The sequence below is a fragment of the Grampus griseus genome (genome assembly GCF_964374135.1).
Source record: "Grampus griseus genome assembly, chromosome: 9".
In the NCBI taxonomy this organism is placed as follows: Eukaryota; Metazoa; Chordata; class Mammalia; order Artiodactyla; family Delphinidae; genus Grampus; species Grampus griseus.
Window position 1 is genome coordinate 11,575,746 of NC_139003.1, and position 21,555 is coordinate 11,597,300.

Consider the following 21,555-nt stretch of genomic DNA (forward strand, 5'->3'; position numbering starts at 1 on the left):
CCCAGTATCAGAGCCCCCTCAAACCTCAGATCTTGACCCCAAACAGCCCTCCTCGCCCTGGCCCAGAAGCCTGAAATATACAGTGAACCGTCACAGCTCCTCCAGACCACTAGCCCTCTTCCCTTTCCCCCAGGGAGCCGCACCGCTCTCTTCCCTCCTCCAGCCCCAAATCAACCTTCACCCTCAAGGTGCTCAGAACACGCTCCTTCTTCCTGGTGCCCCAAACACTTATTTCCAACCCATCTTTCCAGCCTTATTTTCCACTACTCCTGTAACACCCACAGCTCCAGTGAAGCCAGATGTGCTTCCGCTTCTGCGACTGCTGTTCTGGGTTTCCCCAAGAACCCCACCCTGCGCCCATACCCTACGCCTGACACTCCGGGTCAGACGTGCTCTGCCAGGCTCTCCTTTTCATCTTAGGCTGGCGTTTGTCTTAATTCTGCCCCCTGGGCAGAACTCCTGTGTGCTGTGTGCTATCAGTTGCTGTGTGTCATGGAGAAACCAGCACACTGACCTTTTACACAGCAGATCATGGCAAAGATTTGTTGGATTGGAAGAGCTGTCCTGGGTCACGTGGCACTTTGTTGACTCAAACAAGCCGTTTCTGTGTGTTTGGTTTGGTTTACATTGTTTTGTCTATGACCGAAGCGTTAAGGCAAAAGTTGAACTTTCCTCTGGATTTTAGGTGTGCACGTCGAAAATCCCCAAGGTTCTAAATAATCCAGTATCGCTCTGGTTCTCATAAATCACTTTTAAATTTTCCGTAATCTCTTTTCAGGCAGTCCCTTCCGAATGAGGTACTACTTTGTTTTCCTGTTTGCCCAAATCTATACGTTTCAAGCTTCAGAGGACGTCACCGAAGGCCATCCCCTAGTTCTCGTGTCCCGTGTTTGGTCCACAGTGCTGTGCTTTCCATCTGTCCTGTCCTGCTCTTTCTGGACTGCAATCACACCTCCTCTAAACTCTCACCTTCCCTGACTATAGGTTCACACAAAATTCTCACAGGATGGATGACCACTTAGCAGGTATGTTGCAGAAAGGATTTACTTATAGGACGGGGGGCAGCCCCTTGCCAACGCGGGTTTGGCTTGTCCTGTCTTCCTGGAGCATTCTATGATCATTTCTGGCCTCCCTGGTTCCTTTTTTGCCTGCCCTTAGGGAACAACACTAACAGAACCATTTCCAGTGCATATGCACCAAGCCCTTCCTCGGTGCCAAGCATTATTCTAATTGCTTCACTCATTGAATCCTCTGCAACAACCCTATCATTATCCCCATTCTACAGATGAGAAAACAGAGGCATGGAGTGCTTAAGTGTCTGCCCAAGATTACACAGAGGTGGGCTTCTGACCTTGACTGCTGATCGTGTTCCTGGGACCCCCAGCTGTTTTCTGCTCTTTGTCTGATGTGTTCCATGACTTGAAAACTCTCAGCATCAAATACAAACCAGGGCTCTAACTGTGTGTATCCCTAACAGAGCAGCAGAATTAAACAAGACAGAGGACTTCCCTGGTGGCTCAGTAGTTAAGAATCTGCCTGCCAATGCAGGGGACACGGGTTCGAGCCCTGGTCTGAGAAGATCCCACATGCCGCGGAGCAACTAAGCCCGTGTGCCACAGCTACTGAGCCTGCATGCCGCAACTACTGAAGCCCGGGCGCCTAGAGCCTGTGCTCTGCAACAAGAGAAACCACCGCGATGAGAAGCCCACGCACCACAACGAAGAGTAGACCCCACTCGCCGCAACTGGAGAACACCCGCGTGCAGCAACGAAGACCCAACACAACCAAAAATAAATTAAAAAAAAAAAAAGCCATAGCAAGGACTTCTGGCAACCTAGAACGGAATTCTTTGACTATTCCCCAAGGTATCATCTTGATGTTGTCAAGGGTGTCATCTTGATCTAGCCTGAAAACTGTGTTAAAATATCCTGAAGTTTGACTCCTACTGAATCTTATCCTTTCAAAAAGTCTTGGTGGTTCCCATGGGAGTTGAGAGCTGCTTAAAATCTTCCTTGAGAAAGATATCACCTAAAAATGTATGATCTATCTTCTTTTGATCCCTAGTTGCATTTTATTTCCAGCGGTCATTAAATAAGCTCACTGATCAGCTAGTTGGCTTTCTTCAGTGTATTAAAAATAAAAAGTATTGGGCTTCCCTGGTGGCACAGTGGTTGACAGTCCGCCTGCTGATGCAGGGGACACGGGTTCGTGCCCCGGTCTGGGAAGATCCCACATGCCGTGGAGCGGCCGGGCCCGTGAGCCATGGCCGCTGAGCCTGCGCGTCCGGAGCCTGTGCTCCGCAACGGGAGAGGCCACAACTGTGAGAGGCCCGCGTACCGCAAAAAAAAAAAAAAAAAGTATTATTGGTTTGAGCACCCTAGTAAGGCACTCCTTATTTGTAGTTATGGCCTATCTGATTCCTGCTTGTGGGCAGAAGGAATAGTTCGATTTTTTCCTTCTGTGATCATCCATTTGATTTTTTAGGTCATTTATCAAAAATGTGTGTGTCTCGAGGGGTGTCAAGGGGAGAAGGGGAAGACTGCCTTTCTCTCTTGTCACTCACCACCCCCTCCTCCAACCCTGAGTACTTTTAATTCTTAGCACATATATATTCTGGATATCCAGTGGATGTTTATTTAAAGATAATACACATTATGGTATTTTGTCAGCTACATACTTTTTTTCTTTTTTTGCAGTACGCGGGCCTCTCACTGCTGCGGCCTCTCCCACTGCGGAGCACAGGCTCCGGACACGCAGGCTCAGCGGCCATGGCTCACGGGCCCAGCCGCTCCGCAGCATGCGGGATCTTCCCGGACCGGGTCACGAACCCATGTCCCCTGCATCGGCAGGCGGACTCTCAACCACTGCGCCACCAGGAAAGCTCAGCTACATACTTTTAAAGCTCTACCTTTCAGCCTTCGAAGCAAGCTGCATTCTTTTACTAAGTGGAATGGTTGCTAATGGATGCTGTCGGTGTCTCTCCACACACCGGGTTAGTTCTGATGGGCACAGCTCAGCCACATGCTCCCACTCACTGTGCCACGTTCTGTTCACTCGGCACAACCAAACCCACTCAGTGCTTGATTTTCCCTCTCATGAATTCTATAGGGGATAGTGATTTGTCCCAATGAGGCGCCACTGTCAAAATCTGCCCTCAGTTTGTGGTTCTTCCCAGTCTCGCTTCCTGGAATCTTCTCATTGTCCACTGTCTCAGGACCCTGGTCAATCCAGCAGAGTAACCTCACCAGACACGGAATGCCCCATCTTAGTTTCAATGCTGTTCTTCCACATTGGTTTGCGTAAGTGCTGGCAGCCAGGCGCCATTTTCCTGCAGGTAAATCTCACCCATCCCGCATAGCCTCTGCCTGGTCTAGAACTTCCCTAATGTCTAAAAGCTCTAAGGGTCATCCTAGCACCACGGGCGCATCTACACACAGAGGTTCAAAACTTCCCTCTCCTGAAATGACGCCGGTCCCCATGAGGACACCGCCACGTTCCCCTACCTCCGAGCAACGTGCTCAGTACTGTCTCCATGGTCACACCTCATTTCCAACCTCTCAGAACGCTTTCCTGCCTAGACTCACATGTTACTCTTACAACAACACAATGAAGAAGGTCGAAAAAAGTGAGCAATATGTTCATGTGACAAAACAACCCACCCCAGGTTCCTGTTTCCTTTACTTACCTCTTCAGGTGACATGTTATCCACTAAATCCTCTGAATCCTAGAGAAGAAAGACATAGGTCCAAGTTCCTTCCCTCTTCTTCCAAGTGGAACCACAGCCATCTCTCCCTGGCCAAGCCACAGATGCCTCTTTCCAACCCATCATCCCTTCCATATGATGAAGCTTCTTCTTGGTGGGACCTCTTCTCTCCTGATTTAAGGATCATGGGTTTCTTGCTCCTCAAAGACAAGCTCCCTGTCCCATGTCCCCCGCCCCCAACACATCTCCTCTCACCTGGGTCATTTTCTTTGTGGGGCGAGCTCTGCCCAGCAAGCAGCGTAGCAGGGACTGAAAGATGGAGGGTCTTTGACCTGAGAGGAGTGGTGAGTGAATGGAAATGGAAAGAAAGCAATATCCATCCTGGGAGGAAATGGTCAGGGGCTTCAAGTGGTCCTGACACTTCACCACAAAAGGTCCATACTTCTAGGTGCTTCACCTCCACAGGAACTCTCCCCTTCCATCCTCCTAATCCAGCCCTTGCCCCCATGCCTTGGGATGGTAACACGGAGACTCGAAGAATAGAAACCCCCTCCCACCATCCTCAGGCCTCACCCCTCCTCATAGTAGGAGCCCTTAGGTTGAGGAGTGCCCAGACACAACCACAAGGCATGAGGCAAGGGTGAGGTGCATGATGGGAGAATCTTTACCTGCAGTCTCAAGGGTGAGGTGCATGATGGGAGAATCTTTACCTGCAGTCTCAAGGGTGAGGTGCATGATGGGAGAATCTTTACCTTCAAGCTCCGGTGCTTCCAACTGCTGTTTGTGGCCGGGCAGGGGCCCGTTGGGCTCTTCGGGGGGCAGTGGAGCAGTAGGAAAGGAGTGAGGAGGAGGAAGAGGAGGCAGCTGTAAAGAATAGAAAAAGTTCTCAGTCCCAGAGAAGAGGCTACCTTTTCCTGTCTTTACCAGGTGGTGTCCTGGGAAACCCATCTACCTCTATTCAGTTCAGAAGTCCTTATAGCACTTTGAATTCTCACGGTACCATCAGTTGCAAACTTATCTCCTTCAGTCCCTGGACCCAGGGGCACTTGTCTCTTTGACTTTGTCAATAATCAGCATCTTCCCTCTCTCTTCCTATTTTCCCTTTGCCCCATCTATCCTGTTCACCCGGCCCCTCCCAGCCCACTCACCTCGGGCTTCCCATAGAGGTCCTCATCTTCATCCTCATCCACAAAGGCAAAAGACTCAGGTCGACCCTGGACGCCACGGCGCCCCTCCCCAGCCTGCCGCACCTTCCCGTCGAAGGGCAGCTCTGACAACTTCCTTGCCATGTCCTGGGCTAACTGCAGCCTCCGTTCAGGACACAGGTGATGCTGCAGAAGGGACTGCAGTTCTGAACGCTCCACGGAGCCCAGCAGGATCATCGAATCTGGGGGAGATCCAAGCTCAGCCTGAGGGCCCGCTCAATTACCCTCCACCCCCACCCTGCTCGGCAGGATGGAGTCAGGGACAGAAGCCCAGCACCAATCTTTTTTCAGCTCTTACCCTCTCTTCCTAAAAACTCATTTCAAAAGTCTTCCAGGATTGATCTCACTCAATCCCTATTATTTCACCCATTTAGCACTTAGAGCCCCAACTGGTAGTACACTAATTGGTGCTAATTTGTACTTATTTTGATGCAGCCCTTACATAGATTGTTTGTAAATAGGTGAACCTGGTATTAAAATAGGCTAATCAACACTGTCTCCAAAAGAAGACACATTAAAAGCCATTCATACTGAGATGAACGAATATACTTTGAAGGAAGTCTACAAGGATATCTGATGTTTAATCACTTAAAGACTCTGGGTCCTTGTAGGTATAAACAGAATGCCTACTTTTCCTGGGAAGGTCTTTTATGTATTTATCAGAATTCTGCTACTATAATTAACATTTTCATTAAGTTTTGAGGCCATAAGATCGCAGCAGTGTTACTGAGACAAATCTTACCATGAGGTCTTAGTCATTATTATGAAAACCCTGCAGCCCGTCGGCTGTACCCCTATTCCAGTGAGAAACCACTGCGTTAGAGGCCACTGAAAGGTGTTTGGGATTTGGGAAAATATTAAAACTAAGCTAATTTGAGTAGTTTGGATACTCTGATGATCTGAACTTAGAGCTAACAAGTTAAATGGCTCCAAATATCCCTAAATGATTCTATTACACTAATACAATCATTAGACACGTATTTATTTAATATCCAGTAAATACCTATAAGGAGACAGTCTGAGTGAGACAGGTGTTATAGTCTCTGCCCTCAAGGGATACACAATCTACTGAGGAAGATAAGACACAGATATAGAAACCACAATAAGAAATAATACAAAGCAAGATTAAGTGCCAAAGGTGGGCAGAAAGGATGGTGAAGGAGGTGAAATCACTGCTCATTAAACACGTTCACTCCTTCATATGGAACATCTGCTCCTCAAATTGGGCATTAAAGAACAGCTATCACTTAGCTAGGTAGCAATGAGAACCACATAAGGGGCCGTAAGATTTCTAGCCAAGCCTCATTATTCTCGGATTCCCTATTTGTGAATTCACCTACGGGCTTAAATATCTTTGTAACCCAAAATCAATATTTGCAGTACTTTTCCCATCATTCATAGACATGTGCAGAGCAGCAAAAATTTGAGTTACCCCACGCACACATTCCAAGGTGAGTCTGAACAAAGTGATGCTCTGCCCTTTTTTTTTCCAGCTTTCATATTGTAAAAAATGTTCTTTCGTGGTCCATTGAATGCCATGTTTTTTGCATTTTTTGTGTTGGTGATTTTGCTGTTTTTTAAGGGTTTTTGTTTTTTAAATTTATTTATTTTATTTATTTATTTTTGGCTGCATTGGGTCTTCGTTGCGGTGCGCAGGCTTCTCATTGTGGTGTTGCGGAGCATGGGCTCTAGAGTGCAGGCTCAGTAGTTGTGGCACATGGGCTCAGTAGTTGTGGCTCATGGGCTCTAGAGTACAGGCTCAGTAGTTGGGGCACATGGGCTTTGTTGCCCAGCGGCATGTGGGATCTTCCCGGACCAGGGCTCGAACCCGTGTCTCCTGCATTGGCAGGCAGAGTCTTAATGACTGCGCCACCAGGGAAGCCCAATTTGGCTGTTTAAAATAGCCCCTAAGCAGGAAGGCTGTGCTGTGCCTTATGGAGAAAAGAAGTGTGTTAGATAAAAGCTTTGTTCAGCCATGAGCTAACCTTCTGTTGGTCATGGTGAGTTCAATGCTGATGAATTAAATAAGGTGTCTTTAAGGAGAAACACACCTAAGACAAGTGTATGCTTTGATTACTTGAAGAAAGTGTTGTGACCAGAGGCTTGCAGGAACCTCACCCTCAATTTCCTCTAGGAGCAACGGTTCAGTATAGTGTCCCTAATTCAGTGTTCTTGGAAACTTTATAGAACATAACTACAAGGACTAATGAGAATCAACTGTATTTCTTTCATTGGCTTTTTTAACTGTCTTCTTGTGCTTGTGTTATGGCTGTGTTTTTCCTTCCTTGAAGATGACCATGTTCCCTAAGGCTGAGCGTTCTGCAGCAGCCTGGGTGGCCCCTTAGACAAGCCCACACCACAGTGCCGCCTCCACTTTTGTGGAGCCCTTGTTCAGGTCACTAGCTCAGGAATCTGCTTCCTTCCCTCCCACTGACCTTTTGAATCGACCAGTGGTAAAGTCTTGACTGTGGTGGTCTGGAGCAAGTTTCGCAACTCCCCATAAGTGCAAGAAGCTGAAACAAACTTCACGTCCCGTACCATGATGTCCTCAACAAAGACTGTAAATTTGCTGCAGAGGGAGAAAGCACAGGCAGGGTTAGCCTTACCCCATGCCTGTCCCTTCCACTCCTCTCGTCAGGTCTGCCATGCATTTGATCACTCATAATATTTATGAAGTGCGTGGGAATATAAAAATAAGTAAAAAGCAGTGCTTCCAGACGTTGACCTTAACCTCATGCTCAATCTCAGAACCTCCCACACCAACCCCATCAAATCTGAACTAATTCCAGCTGGTGCCTCTGACCTGAGCTGGTTCCAACCAAGGTCAGGCAAGTAGGGTAGCTTCTTGACCTGGATGATGCTGTCATAAAGGGAGGGCTGCAGGCTCTGAGCCACCATGTTGGCCAAGATAACAGCCACCATCATGGGTAGGATGTGAGCGATCTGACCCGTTAGTTCGAAGCAAATCACGGCTGTGGAGACTGTGTGGGATACTGCACCAGTCAGCGCTGCTGCTCCTAGAATGAGACACAGGAGCGTACCGGTGGGTTAGGGCTCCCTTTCTTGTCATGGGGGCTACATGGGGATGCGACGGGAGTGACACAGGGTGGGGACACATGATCCTGGGCAGTGCCAACACTCCTGAGATAACCATTTGTCAGGAGTAAAGGGTTAGAATGCTGAACTGTTAGAAACTCGTCGTTTTGATCTCATTCTATGACCTTCGGCAATTTACAAAAATTTTGTGTGTGGCCAAAGTTTCATTTATAAAATAAAGATGGTGATGTGGCATCTATTCCTTGCTTTGAAAAGTTTGGATCACTCTTAACTGAGCATTTAAAAACCCATTTACAGTGTTTTCCCTTGGACCTCAGGTTTTGTTCTGTTTTGTTTATAAGTTTATTTATTTATTTTGGCTGCGTTGGGCCTTTGTTGCTGCGCGGGCTTTCTCTAGTTGTGGCGAGAGAGCTACTCTTCGCTGTGATTCGCGGGCATCTCACTGCGGTGGCTTCTCTTGTTGCGGAGCATGGGCTCTAGGCGCACAGGCTTCAGTAGCTGTGGCACGCGGCGGGCTTAGTTGCTCTGCGGCACGTGGGATCTTCCCGGACCAGGGGTCAAACCCGTGTCCCCTGCGTTGGCAGGCAGGTTCTTAACCACTGCACCACCAGGGAAGCCCAGACCTCAGGTTTTGATGCCAACAATTTATGAGTGGATAGAGTCAAAATTCAGGAATCATGCTGTAGACTTGGATCAATGAGATCCTGATTCTACTATTTCTCAACTGTATGAATAGAACTTAATTCTTCTGGAATCCTATGCTCTCATCTCTAAGGTGAAAGGCGTCATTAGATAAGTTCTAAGGCCCTTGCAGATCTAAATCATTATGATTCCATAAGCTCTTAGACAATAGAATCTGTCTTACTTGTTTTTGGTTATGTTTTCCCACCAACCAAAATAGTCCCTAGTGTATTAACTATATTTGTTATTTAAATATGGGAAGAGGGCTTCCCTAGTGGCACAGTGGTTGACAGTCCGCCTGCCGATGCAGGGGACGCGGGTTCGTGCCTCGGTCTGGGAAGATCCCACATGCAGCGGAGCGGCTGGGCCCGTGAGCCATGGCCTCTGAGCCTGCGCGTCCGGAGCCTGTGCTCCGCAACGGGAGAGGCCACAACAGTGAGAGCCCCGCGTACCGCAAAAAAAATAAAATAAAATAAAAAAATAAACATGGGAAGATATTCTATGAGAAAAGATGCTGGGGAAGCCATACATCAAAATGGAACAAGAAAAAGTCACAAAAGGGAAATATTGGGAGGAATGATTCTCCTGGATGGTATACCCAGTATCCTTCAGAACATAAACTAACACAGGAGCTATACTGGCAAAGGTCCACCAGGGAGATTGGGGGGATACCTGAGAGGCATGAAGATGGGGAATAAGAGCAGATGACTCTTATTGATGAAGGAGGTTTTTGTAAAGAACTATGACGGGGGAGTAAGGTCCCTGTATGCACTATAAAGCTGGTTAGTTCTAAATCAAAGGGAGGCATGGCCGTAGATGTTACGGGATTTCAGTGAGGAGGGGAGGGAGGGAGGAAGCATAATAATTCTGGGGCATACACTGGTCATTTTGTTAGACATGGCTTTTGGTTGGAAGGGACTATAGATTTAACGGAAAAAGATTATCTCAGACTCTCAAAATGTTAGGGCTGTAAGACACCTCAGAAGTCATTTTAGAATAAAGAAACTAAGGTGCAGAAAGGCCACTAACTTGCCCCATGGTTATCCAGTGACAAAAGACAGGGATGAGTCCAGAGCCCATGTTTCTTAGCTCTTAGTCATGTGCTCTTAAGTCCCATTAACAAGAGCGCATCTGCAGGTTAAGAGTATTCAAGCCAGTCACCTGCACTGTTGTTTCCACGATTCTTTGGAAAAAAAAAAAACACTTACCAAGCATTCAGAGGTGGTCCTAGGTGCTCTCATCCTTGTTATCTCATTTATTCCCCATAATCCCTTTTCTACATGAAGAAACTAAGGCTCTCGGGCTTCCCTGGTGGCGCAGTGGTTGGGAGTCCACCTGCCGATGCGGGGGACACGGGTTCGTGCCCCGGTCCGGGAAGATCCCACATGCCGCGGAGCGGCTGGGCCCGTGAGCCATGGCCACTGAGCCTGCGCGTCCGGAGCCTGTGCTCCGCAATGGGAGAGGCCACAACAGTGAGGGGCCCGCGTACTGAAAAAAAAAAAAAAGCAAAAAAAACAAAAAACTAAGGCTCAGAGATGTTTAATAAGAGCTAATGAGAGTCAGAGCCAAGGGTTGATTATGTGAATAAAAGTTGAATTAAACAACATTAAATTAAAACCATATTGTGTAGCCTGGAATACAGATATCATGGGGGAGTTCGAGTGTGGGTATTTGGGGTGACAGGAGGGTGGAATGTGTCTCACCAATTACTGCATAGCCCCCAGGTAGGATCTTGTAGATGATGTCATCAAATAAGATACCATCTGGGAAAAGAATGGCCATGATCTCTCCTACCAGCCTTCCAAATGCAGCTCCTAGGGAGAGACAAAAGGAAGGAAGGTGTTGAGAGATTCAAGGTCTTTATCCTCTTTTTTCAGAGCCATACCTCCTTGGGCGTTAAGACTAAATACAAACCCCCAGCCTTCCAGGCCTTTCCTTATTTTCTCAGTACACTAGATTGCAGCCATCAGTAAGATCCCAGGCTTCCCATCAGAACTTACCGAGCACAAACACAGGCATGAAGCCTCCGCAGGGTATGGGCATAGTGGTGGCCACGATGGACATCCAGAACTGGGGTAAAAAGAGGCGTCAGGACACCCTCTCAACTCTGCCCAATACACACACACACACACACACACACACACACACACACACACACACACACACACACACTCTCAACTTCCTTCCCACTATCCTCCTCCTTCTTGCTTCAAGAGTTACAGACATCCTGGGATAGCTAATCCTTCTGGAAGCCATCCTGTCTGTCACCCTTCCTCCAGAACCAAAACCACATGGGGCGCTCAGGCTAAGAGCTCACCAAAGACAACACTATAAGAAGGTTCAACCCAAATTGTTCCTACCTGGAGTGATAATATTTGCCTTTAGGCAATAAAAACAAGGAGTGAGGCCCCAGAGGACTCCTCTGTCACTGCCCCCAAAAGGGCCCTAGCCTACTGTATCCTCTTAGCCCACAAAGGTCACCTCAGCTAAGCAGCCTGAGCTCTTGAACGTGGAGGATACCTTTTCCTGGCCAGACTGTTTCTGAAAAAAAAGCCCCAGCTCTAAGTGGCAGACACCTTAAAGTCATAGTGACTTACTGCATGATTGCTTTAGCTTCACTACGATCATTTATTTACAAAGCCATCTATATGGCAAGCCTCACAAGGGAACCCGGAGTGAAGAGAGTCCTGCCTGAGCCATTTCCTTTAACATCAAATCACCTTCAACAAAGGATCAGAAAATCAGATCTGTCCTGACCAACCTGCAAGAGCCCATTGAGAGAGCCAGCTAAACCAGCCAGCGTGATAGAAAGGACCTCCAAGGCCAAGGTAGTATTCCAACAGGAATTGGGATGATTTGAGCAAAAGCAATATGTACATTCTGCAGCAAAGAACGCAAAGGAACTGAGAAACCGAATGGAAAAAGGAGGAGTGGTTGACCTTTTGAAATATCTGTAAAAGAAATAAACATATGAGACATGATATGAAAATTAAGCAACAGGTTTACATATCATTTCCCAAATAAGTAAGCCGATCTTAGAAAATGATCTCAAACTAATCTGGTGAAAGATGACAACAGCCGAAGGTCAAAAAAAAATTCCCAGGCTCAAAATATTTACAATTTAAACACTGCACGAACTTTATTGTAAACTAATGAGAAATAAGTTTCCTAATTTTCTGAACCTTAGAGAGAGAGTCTTTTGAGCCAGGGCTGTCCTCAAGAGACAACCTCTGAGAAGAGGCAAAATACATATGTCGCCATTTCAGAATAGGACTGTTTAAAACAGTGGAGAGCAGCAAAGTTAAACGTACAATTGAAGAGGATACAGATTGCAAATTCTTCGAGTGTGTAACAAGAGTGTATCTTGTTGTGTTTGCCTTCTCTCAGCACTGGCACAGTGCTCAGTAAATGCAGGCAGGATGTAGGTAGGTAAGTTAAGTAAGTAGGTAGGAAGGAAGGAAGGATGGAAGGAAAGAAGAGAGTTTGGTCAAACAGTATTCATGCAAAGCAGAAACACGTAGAGCTAATATTTGCTTAAAACATCCAACAGTAATGCTTTCAGGGGAACTTGTTTAAACTGCGGATGACCAGACACCACTGGAAGCTACCCCATCAGACTGTCTGGAGACAGAGTTCTAGGTGCTTGTAGGCGTTTCTTAAGTGATCCTGACATACAACATTTTGAGACCCCTTGAACGATTCTGTACTGTCTCTTAGGAATAAGTACATGAAAGCCATAGGGTTTTTGTAGGCTCAGGTTAATCTGAAAGCTCCAGTAATAAAGATAATAGGTGGCTGACTGGTCTGATTTCAGAGGATGAACTTCAGATTATCTTCCAAGATAAGTGTAAGAATAGCAACAGGATCAGGGGACACTGAAGTTATCAACTCCTATAGCACAGAGAATGACCCGAGACTAGCATTCTTTTTGAGCTGTTAGCACATGAAAGGGAAGATCCAGAAGCAGGGTAAGTGATCTGGAATACCAATAATTCCCAAGATTTTAGACAGCCAGTTCTAGAGAACTGGGAAACTAGAGACCCCTTATCACAGATTCTACTTTATTTAAACCCTTCACAGGAAGGAACCATAGGAAGATTAGGCAAGAATGCTACAGAGCCTCAGGCAGTACTGAGAACTCAGGGATCTAGGTAATAATGTTAGACTTATTAAAAAGGAAACTGAGATGTTGTAATTATATTCATACTCATTATAAACACTCCAGAGTTACAACATGGTGATGCCTTCCATGTCTTAAAATTGAGAAGATGGAAGTTCCCTTCATCAATGTTATAAAGAGCTGAACTGAGAATCTTATCTGTGAGCACTGAGACTGCCAGAAGACCACATAAGCTAAATTTCAAATCAAACTGTGGACAAATAGTTCTAAGTCACTTGTATGTTTTAATGTGCCTACGCACCCTATTGTCCGCACTTTGGAAATAACAAGGGTATGGTTATGCGTCCAATGATAAGACAGTGAAAATGCTGGAAGCAGTGATTACTAGGTAATATCATGGATTTATAGCAGTGAATGGTTTTACATTTAAAATATTATAGAATAGCATAGGCCTGCTTCAATCTGTTGGGCTTGAAATACAGCCCAAGAAATGTGAGTTTCTTCTCGATTCACTTATTATGTAGACATTGTTGAGGATGTGATTCAGTGAGAAATTAATAAGAATGACATAGAGTTGAGTCCTGCTATATAATCCAAGTAGGCTTCTCAGAATAAATTTTAATCTGTAAGGTGAAATCCAGAGATATACTTGGGAATCTGAGGAAATGAGGTCAGGTGGGAAGGAAATGTTGAAAATACATACAGAATTTTGTTTCTCCAAAAATTTTCAAACGCTTAACATTTCAAAAGTATATATGATCCCGAAGTTACCGTACAGCTCAGTCTAGAGGAGTATCAGAAAAACACCATTGTTATCATTGAACAAGAAATCCTGAGATGCCATCAAAACTTGGACTTGGTTACCGCACATGGGTTTGTATGCTCAACAACCAATTACAGGAAGCCGGGGTTTATAAATTAGAGAAGATAAGCTCTATAACGAAAGTCCCAAAATCAGACCCCTAACAAGACACGGAGAACTTCTTTATGATAAAAATATCAAATCTTTTGAAGGAAGAAATGAAAATGATCTAATTAATAAAGTGGGTGTGCAAAATATGGAAGCCACAGACCCAATTAATCCCCCTGGAATGGAATGAGGAAGAACATACATAAATACAGCCTCCAGAAACCCCACAGCAAATCCTGAGAACGTAAGTGACAGAATTGGAACCTGGTATGTCAAGCACCTGGTATCTCTAAGGATAAGACCATTGGCAAGCACATTAAATGAGCAGCAAAAAACCATGAAGGAAATTTTAAAATAATTTTTTTCAACCATAAGCGTTAGATTCACCAAAGATCAATAATCAAGTATTACATATTTGGCACACAGTAGCTGCATGAGAACATTTATTGAATAAATGAACCCACTACAGCTATTACAATATAAATATAACTTAGTGACTCATATCCTGGGGAAATATAGATTCACAATAAATATCAAGAATAAGTTAATAGCAAGGTACGAAAAAACATGAAAGATTAATATGGACAGACTGTCAAATGAAGGCCCTAATATATAGAGGAAAATGTTGGGTTATTCAAGCAAGACATACTATTAATAATCAGGCAATCATCAAAAAAGAGAAAAAAAAGGCAGCAATTATAACAGATGTCACAACCAGTGATGGAAATAAAAATATACTTGTATAAGGCAGTAATTGAGAAGTCTATAAACACGTGATCCTTAATGGGCCAATATAAAAAAGAACTGTTATAAAAGAGATCAGCTTTTGTTTCCTAATTGAAGTTAGAAGAAAATGGTTTAAGAATGGCAAAATCCTCACAGCCTCACTACCTAAATAGAGAATGATAACATTTATAAAAATTATTTATAGTCACTAATAAAGTGGATTTAAATATTTTATCCCTTTTGTAATTCTAGAAAAGAGATCATCCACTAGACTGGGGAAAAAATGGATATGCAAATCATCTGAAAATGGATAATCAGATGCATGGAGAATGAAGTACCTAATTATCTACCATGTGGGGGGATTTGGTTAATTTATCTGAGGTCTTTACACAGTTATCTGTATTGCTAAGCTCTGTATTGCTAAGCTCTTGTCCTTACTTACTTGGCTGCTGTCTCAATAATTTAGCAAGCGGAACCTTTAGAAGGGTTATAATAATTATGGCAACATCACTAAGCTGACATGAATGGAACATTAACCCAGATATTGGTTCACTTCTCTAGATGAGCAACTTACTTACGTTCTGGTTTCCAAACTGTTTTTTTTTTATTAGGTTGGACGAAGACCAAATGAAGTTTTACCGTTCCCTACCCTATGCACACCCTGTTTCTGTTGAAAACAGAAGCCCAGGGAGCCAGGAATGTAGGGAGAGGTACCTTCATGATGAAGAAGAGGATGATGATGACGACGACATTGACTTTTGGGTGGATCCACACAGCTGACTGGCCCAGGCTTTCAGGGTCCCCTTCATGCTTTACCCACGTGTTGTTGTCAAACAGGGTACTGATGGCTTCGCGAGGCATTAACTGTGAGAGGAGGAAGCAAAAGGGAGCAGTTCTCCAGGGATGTTCGGTACTTCCATTTTTTTAAGAGAACCAATTCCCCAGTTTCATTTTTCACGGGACCCTTTTGCTTTTTTCTCAGGGAGAGAGTCTATCCTTGGGCAAAAGCACATATGCTCAGAAGCCTGAGGGACACCTGTGCTCTTTCCTCCTTTCCATGTGGCCCTGTCCTGGCTTTGTCCCAGTCATGTGCTCAGTGACCTGACTCCCACTCTCAGAGGTCACCCTTGGAGCTGACCTCTCCAGCCATGAATTGTCCCATTCCTGGTGGGAAGGTGAAGGAGGCGATGACAAAGGTAACAATTCCAGGATAGAGCAGGCGGCTGAAAAAGAAACAATTAATCCTCACCCTAATTTAGTCAGGCCATAGTGGACAACTCTCTGGACTCTGGTAAGCCAAAGTTTTACTGTCGTCTACTACAGTAAAACGAGTCTACTGTAGGCTCAGGCCATTAGACAGAGACTTCTCTCCACCAACAAGCAATCTTTAGAGGGGAAACTACACCGTTCATCCTTGTACAGTATCAGGGCTTCTGTATTTTATCACAAGCCACCTGAAGGCATTTAACGCCTTCCACAAAGATTAAAAGGGAGGAACTCTTGGAGAAAGCACAAGGTAAACAGGTAGGGCAGAAGACGGGCGGTGACTCACTGCTTCGCCAGAAACTGGCTGAGGGCCTTGTGCTTTCGGACACCGAGCATGACTTGGCGATGCAGGTACACAAATACAGCTCCCAGGAAACCACAGCAAATCCTGAGGGTGTAGGTTATGCAGAAATGATACCGTCATCCCTCGGACCCGGCTACCGCAGGGAAACAAATACCAGGCACACACCTTCCCTTCCTACCCACCTCCCCCCAACGGTTTACACTTCACCCACACCAACCCCACCTTCCCGACTTGGGTCCCTTCCAGTGCAAAGCCACGCCCCAGCCCTGGTTCCCCACTGTCCTCCGAGCAGACAAACCCACTGACCCGATGGCTGCAAAGGCTGGGAGCTCCTGCAGGTCAAAGGGGAAATCCATTCGGAAATTGGTTCTGAAGAGAGCTGTGATGGTGACTATAGGATGGAAAGGCCAAGGATTATGGTGGGAGCATCACAGAAACGCACCGAGAAGGAACCAGGGTCATAGGTTTTAAGGATTAAAGCTTCCTCCCATCCCAATGTCTCCTCTTCTATTTGATTTCCTTTTTCTAACACTCCTGGCTGAGACACTCTCCCCTATTCCATGACCTGTATCCTTGCCCTATATATACGCTTGGGCCTTGGTCTCACTTCCCAGATGATGCCATCCACTCTTTTTCTGCACTGCCCCACAGAACTTCCCTCCACGCCCCATTACCAGCCTCCCTATTTCACTCCGCCTCCACCCCAGGGCTCCCCTGTTACCAGCATCCTTGTTCCACACGGCTAGCACTCGGAAAACAAAGGCGCTGAACGTGGCTGCAAAGAATCCTCGCCAGTAGTTCCTCACGGCGAAGTAGGTAGAGGTGACCTCGATGCTAAACAGCACTCCTGTAGGGGCCAGGAAGTAGGGTCAGGTGCAGACAAAAGTGCGAGGCTCTCTCCCGCACTCCCACCCCGTGGACCCAAGGAGCTTTTGCTGAAACTTCAATGACAGGGGGAGCAGAACTGGGAAGTGATGATCTCTTAGAGTGCACCATGCTCTAAACCATATACCTGCTCATGCTAGCAGTTTTCTGCAGGCCAGGGATGTGGTTCAACAAGATACAGAGAGGATGGGAAAGGAGGGGGTTTAACCCACGAAACCTGAGGGTCAGGTGGTCGTGCCCTTTCCATCCCTTAGAAAGCAAGGTTGGGTGGGATTCACAGTTGTCTGGTATCCACAGGGATTTGAAAAATTTCTGCAAGAAAAGTTACAGAAGAGAAAGCTTCCAGAGCAGGTGCTCACCGGAGTGCCAAGCAGAGCTCAAGATTTACAGGGACTCTCCTTAACACCCCCCTCAATCTCTCCTCCCTTCTCCCATGCACCACGTACCATGCAACTTTTAGGGAAGAAATAAGAAAAATGAATAGGAAAGGGCTTTGTGAGAGCTGACAATACTCAATATTGCAAGAAAGGAAGGAGGATTCATCCACATTTTTTAAAAAATTAATATTAAAAACCTGACTGAAAAGGACCAAATCCAGGGGGAAAACCAAGAGGCCAGAAGAAGCTATAAACAATTATGCTTAAGAAAGGTGGGTGATGATCCCTGGTCAGGGAACTAGATCCCACGTACGTGCCGCAACTAAGAGTTCGCGGGCCGCAACTAAGACCTGATGCAACCAAATAAATAATTTTTTTTTTTTAAAAAAAAGAAAGGTGGGTGAGGTAGAAGGAAACCTAATTAAGAGTCCTAAGTTGTACTGTTTCTGAGAGCAGTTGCTGGAACACAAATGAGAAGGTAAATAGATAGAAAAATAGCAAGAGTTGGTGGAGACAAAGTAAGGAAGCTAATAAAGGTATAAAAGATAGACTTAAAACATGCAAAGAGGGCTTCCCTGGTGGCACAGTGGTTAAGAATCCGCCTGCCAATGCAGGGGACACAGGTTCGAGCCCTGGTCCAGGAAGATCCCACATGCCGTGAAGCAACGAAGCCCGTGCGCCACAACTACTGAGCCTGTGCTCTACAGCCCATGAGCCACAATTACTGAGTCCACATGCCACAACTACTGAAGCCCGCGGGCCTAGAGCCCATGCTCCGCAACAAGAGAAGCCACCACAATGAGAAACCCGCACACTGCAATGAAGAGTAGCCCCTGCTCGCCGCAACTAGAGAAAGCCCGCGTGCAGCAATGAAGACACAAAGCAGCCAAAAATAAATAAAGGAAAAAAAAAGATGCAAAGAAAATAGTCTTTAAACATACCGAGAATCAGGGAATAGACTGTGATTAGATGCAAAGAAAAAACTTACAAGAGAATTACCTAACACCTGGCTAAGCCTCATTTTTATCGGAAATGAAGAAGGAAAACAAGGAAATGCAGCCCATAATTAGATGAATGGAGAAGAGGCCCAGACCTAGGAAAGCCCATGAACTAGATAAGGTTCGTCTCCCCTTGCTCTCTGCGAGAACGGCTGCTGGCCAGCCCAAGCCCCCCAGCCCTCTCCTCCATAGGTGACAGTCAGCGATGACAGGAAGTCATTTATGCCAAGGGAGTGTGGTTACTTCCTCGTGGAGGAGCTGCTGCATCTGGACAGGGGATTCCTCATGGTTAGCTCAACGGCGCCTTCTCTGGGAAGGTATCCCCGATCCCCCTCCGCGGGTAAAAACAGTCCTTCCCTTCCCTTGTTCTCTCGGAATTCTGGACTATCAGAGCACTTAGCACTTTCAGGTACAGTTATTTTTTTACATCTCTGCATTCCCCCAGGATTGAAAGTTCCTTGGAACCCAACCCCTAACACAGTGCCTGGTACATAATCAGGGCTCGGGGCCTGTTCTACGGATGCACAGAAAGGAGAGGGGAGAGGGGGACGGGAAAGGAAGAAAGAGAGCAGAAGAGAATAGATGGGGGGCATTTCAGAAAGCAGGGAATCTGAGGGACAGAGCTTTGCTAACCACCTCTTGCCCCTGCTCCCCAAAACTTATCCGGTAAGGCAGCTGTTTCCTTGGCCTAAAAGGACTTGACACAGTGGGGAGTCAGGTAGAGCAAGTCTCTCCTTTTCTTTTCTTTTCTTTTTTTTTTTTTTGTGGTACGCGGGCCTCTCACTGCTGTGGCCTCTCCCGTTGTGGAGCACAGGCTCCGGACGCGCAGGCTCAGCGGCCATGGCTCACGGGCCCAGCCGCTCCGCGGCATGTGGGATCCTCCCGGACCGGGGCACGAACCCACGTCCCCTGCATCGGCAGGCGGACTCCCAACCACTGCGCCACCAGGAAAGCCCCTCTCCTTTTCTTTACCAGTAACAAAACCAAAGTCGGCTTTGATTTGTCGGATGTAAACTATCCAACTCATGAATGGTTTACGACCAGTTTTTGAAATCCTAGGCTAGATTTTCTTTCCTGCGATGTGGTTCTGGGACACCTTCTCTAACAGTCTGTCACTGTGTACTTCGGAACGAGAGCTCATTTTCATATTCGCCTGAGCCAGACAGAAAATGTGCTGCTAAGAGGAAACAAAGCATTAAAAACACAAACAGCATTTGGAAACTCTCTGGTCTCCTAGGTTCTGTAATATTGCTCTCTTTCCCACCCTGAAGGCTCCTCTCTGCCTTCTCCCTGGCACCTTTGCCTCTGCCCAGCCAGCGCCTTGTCCTTGGTCTCCAACAATTGCTACTCATAGACACACTTTCTCGATTTCATTCATGCCCATGGCTTCAACTACCACCTCCATGCTAACCTACTGGTTAACAAAGCAATGCTTTCAGCTCAGTTCCTGAACCTCAGACTCACCAAGCCAGCTGCCTATTTGGTATCACTTGGAGACGCCACAGGAACTTCAAATCCAACGTATTCAAAGTGAAATGTATCAGCTCCCCCAGACCTGTTTCACTTCCTATATTCCCTACCTTTTTTTTTTTTTGCGGTACGCGGGCCTCTCACTGTTGTGGCCTCTCCCGTTGCGGAGCACAGGCTCCGGACGCGCAGGCTCAGCGGCCATGGCCCACGGGCCCAGCCGCTCCGTGGCATGTGGGATCTTCCCGGACCGGGGCTCGAACCTGTGTCCGCTGCATCGGCAGGCGGACTCTCAACCACTGCGCCACTAGGGAAGCCCCCTATATTCCCTATCTTGCTTGCAGCATCACTATCCACGCCATTTCCCTCGTTGTAAAATTGGAAGTTAGCGTAGATTCCTCCTCCTTTCCTACCTTTCACATCCTCACATAAATCAGCCACCAGGTCCCATCGATTTTATTTTCTATCACCCATATATATCATCCTGTTCTCTGTCTCTTCTGCCTCTGCCCAGTTCGGTCTCTCATTATCTAGCATCAGGACTATGACAATAGTCTTCTTGTTAATCTTGGATAAATCCTGTTCATCCACAGGCCAGTTCTATCCTGCACAGATCTGCCAGAGTTGGCCATGTCACTTCCTTACTTGAAATTCTTCCATGGCTCCCCTTCACCTGTGACAGCGTTCCCCAAAGTCAGGTCCATGAGATACTATGAGTTCCATAAGAAGGTCCTTGCAAAAATGCTACACTTGGGATATTCACAATACATGTCAGCATATCAAACGTTCTGATAACTCTTCCAGTTTAAAAAACTACCTTTTGGGGCTTCCCTGGTGGCACAGTGGTTGGGAGTCCGCCTGCCGATGCAGGGGGCGCAGGTTCGTTTCCCGGTCCAGGAAGATCCCACATGCCGCGGAGCGGCTGGGCCCGTGAGCCATGGCCGCTGAGCCTGCGTGTCTGGAGCCTGTGCTCCGCAACGGGAGAGGCCACAACAGTGAGAGGCCCGCGTACCGCAAAAAAACAAAAACAAAAAAACTACCTTTTGAACCCAGTATTTTTCAACTTATCTTATCTTGGAACACTGTTTAAGGGTTATGTCTGTTAACACCATGAACTCTGTTCCATAAAACACATTTGGGCTAATTCTAGCCTAGAGAATGAAATTGACATTCTTGTGCATTTCCTAGGAGGACCTTCAGGCTTCAGCCCCCAGGCACCTATCCAGACTCATTTCCTGTCATTCCTTCCCCTGTATCCTCTAGAAATGCACATATATGTTAATTTTAGTCCCTTACATCTTGACTTTGCAATGCTGTCTCCTCTCTCTCCAGAATATCTTCCTTGCACTTTGCCCAGGCTGCCACTGGGACGCTTCTTGAGTGAAGTGTGATGGTCTGCTTGCCTTCCTGTCCACCCTTTCAGCCGTGGGTACCTGAGAGCACAGGAACCAGCACAGCGCCCAGAGGGCTCACGGCAGAGGGCACATATGGAAGCAAAAACATATTTGCCATTTTAGCCAAACAGTGAAGCAAATTTCTTTCATCGGTGTAAGGAATTAAGAGTTGACCATATAGTGAATAAATTATTCTAATTTTTTAATTTTAGAATTAGTCTATGTTCATAAAATAAAGGCAATCAAGTCATGTTATCTGCAAATTCATTTAATATTTGCCACTTATTACAAACATCCTGAAAACAGCATTTTGACTTTTCAATGGTTCACATTTTCTCAGGAGCCACGTTTTATCTGTAACTTTTCTATTTGCCTCTCCCGTTCTCTACACGGGATCATGAAGAACCTTCCTCATTCACCCCAGAAATTCTAGTTTTATGCAAACAATTCATATTCTCTTCA

The 21,555-nt window shown here is 46.2% G+C and overlaps 1 protein-coding gene across 3 annotated transcripts in view; it reads right to left on the reverse strand.

Moving 5' to 3' along the window:
- The window catches only part of CLCN1 (chloride voltage-gated channel 1), a 33,680-nt gene that overhangs the window by 2,844 nt on the left and 9,281 nt on the right, over positions 1–21,555 (reverse strand). For 2 of the 3 annotated variants that reach the window (XM_082661807.1, XM_082661805.1), the window contains exons 8-20: positions 16,694–16,819; positions 16,279–16,363; positions 15,955–16,056; positions 15,541–15,625; positions 15,117–15,266; positions 10,647–10,716; positions 10,350–10,460; positions 7,712–7,925; positions 7,344–7,477; positions 4,852–5,090; positions 4,456–4,567; positions 3,959–4,035; positions 3,686–3,724 (exon numbers count right to left, since the gene is read on the reverse strand). In XM_082661807.1, the coding sequence (XP_082517933.1) occupies positions 3,686–3,724; positions 3,959–4,035; positions 4,456–4,567; positions 4,852–5,090; positions 7,344–7,477; positions 7,712–7,925; positions 10,350–10,460; positions 10,647–10,716; positions 15,117–15,266; positions 15,541–15,625; positions 15,955–16,056; positions 16,279–16,363; positions 16,694–16,819 (1,544 nt within the window). The remainder of the gene's footprint in view (positions 1–3,685; positions 3,725–3,958; positions 4,036–4,455; positions 4,568–4,851; positions 5,091–7,343; positions 7,478–7,711; positions 7,926–10,349; positions 10,461–10,646; positions 10,717–15,116; positions 15,267–15,540; positions 15,626–15,954; positions 16,057–16,278; positions 16,364–16,693; positions 16,820–21,555) is intronic. The other variant, XM_082661806.1, reaches the window with a different exon arrangement.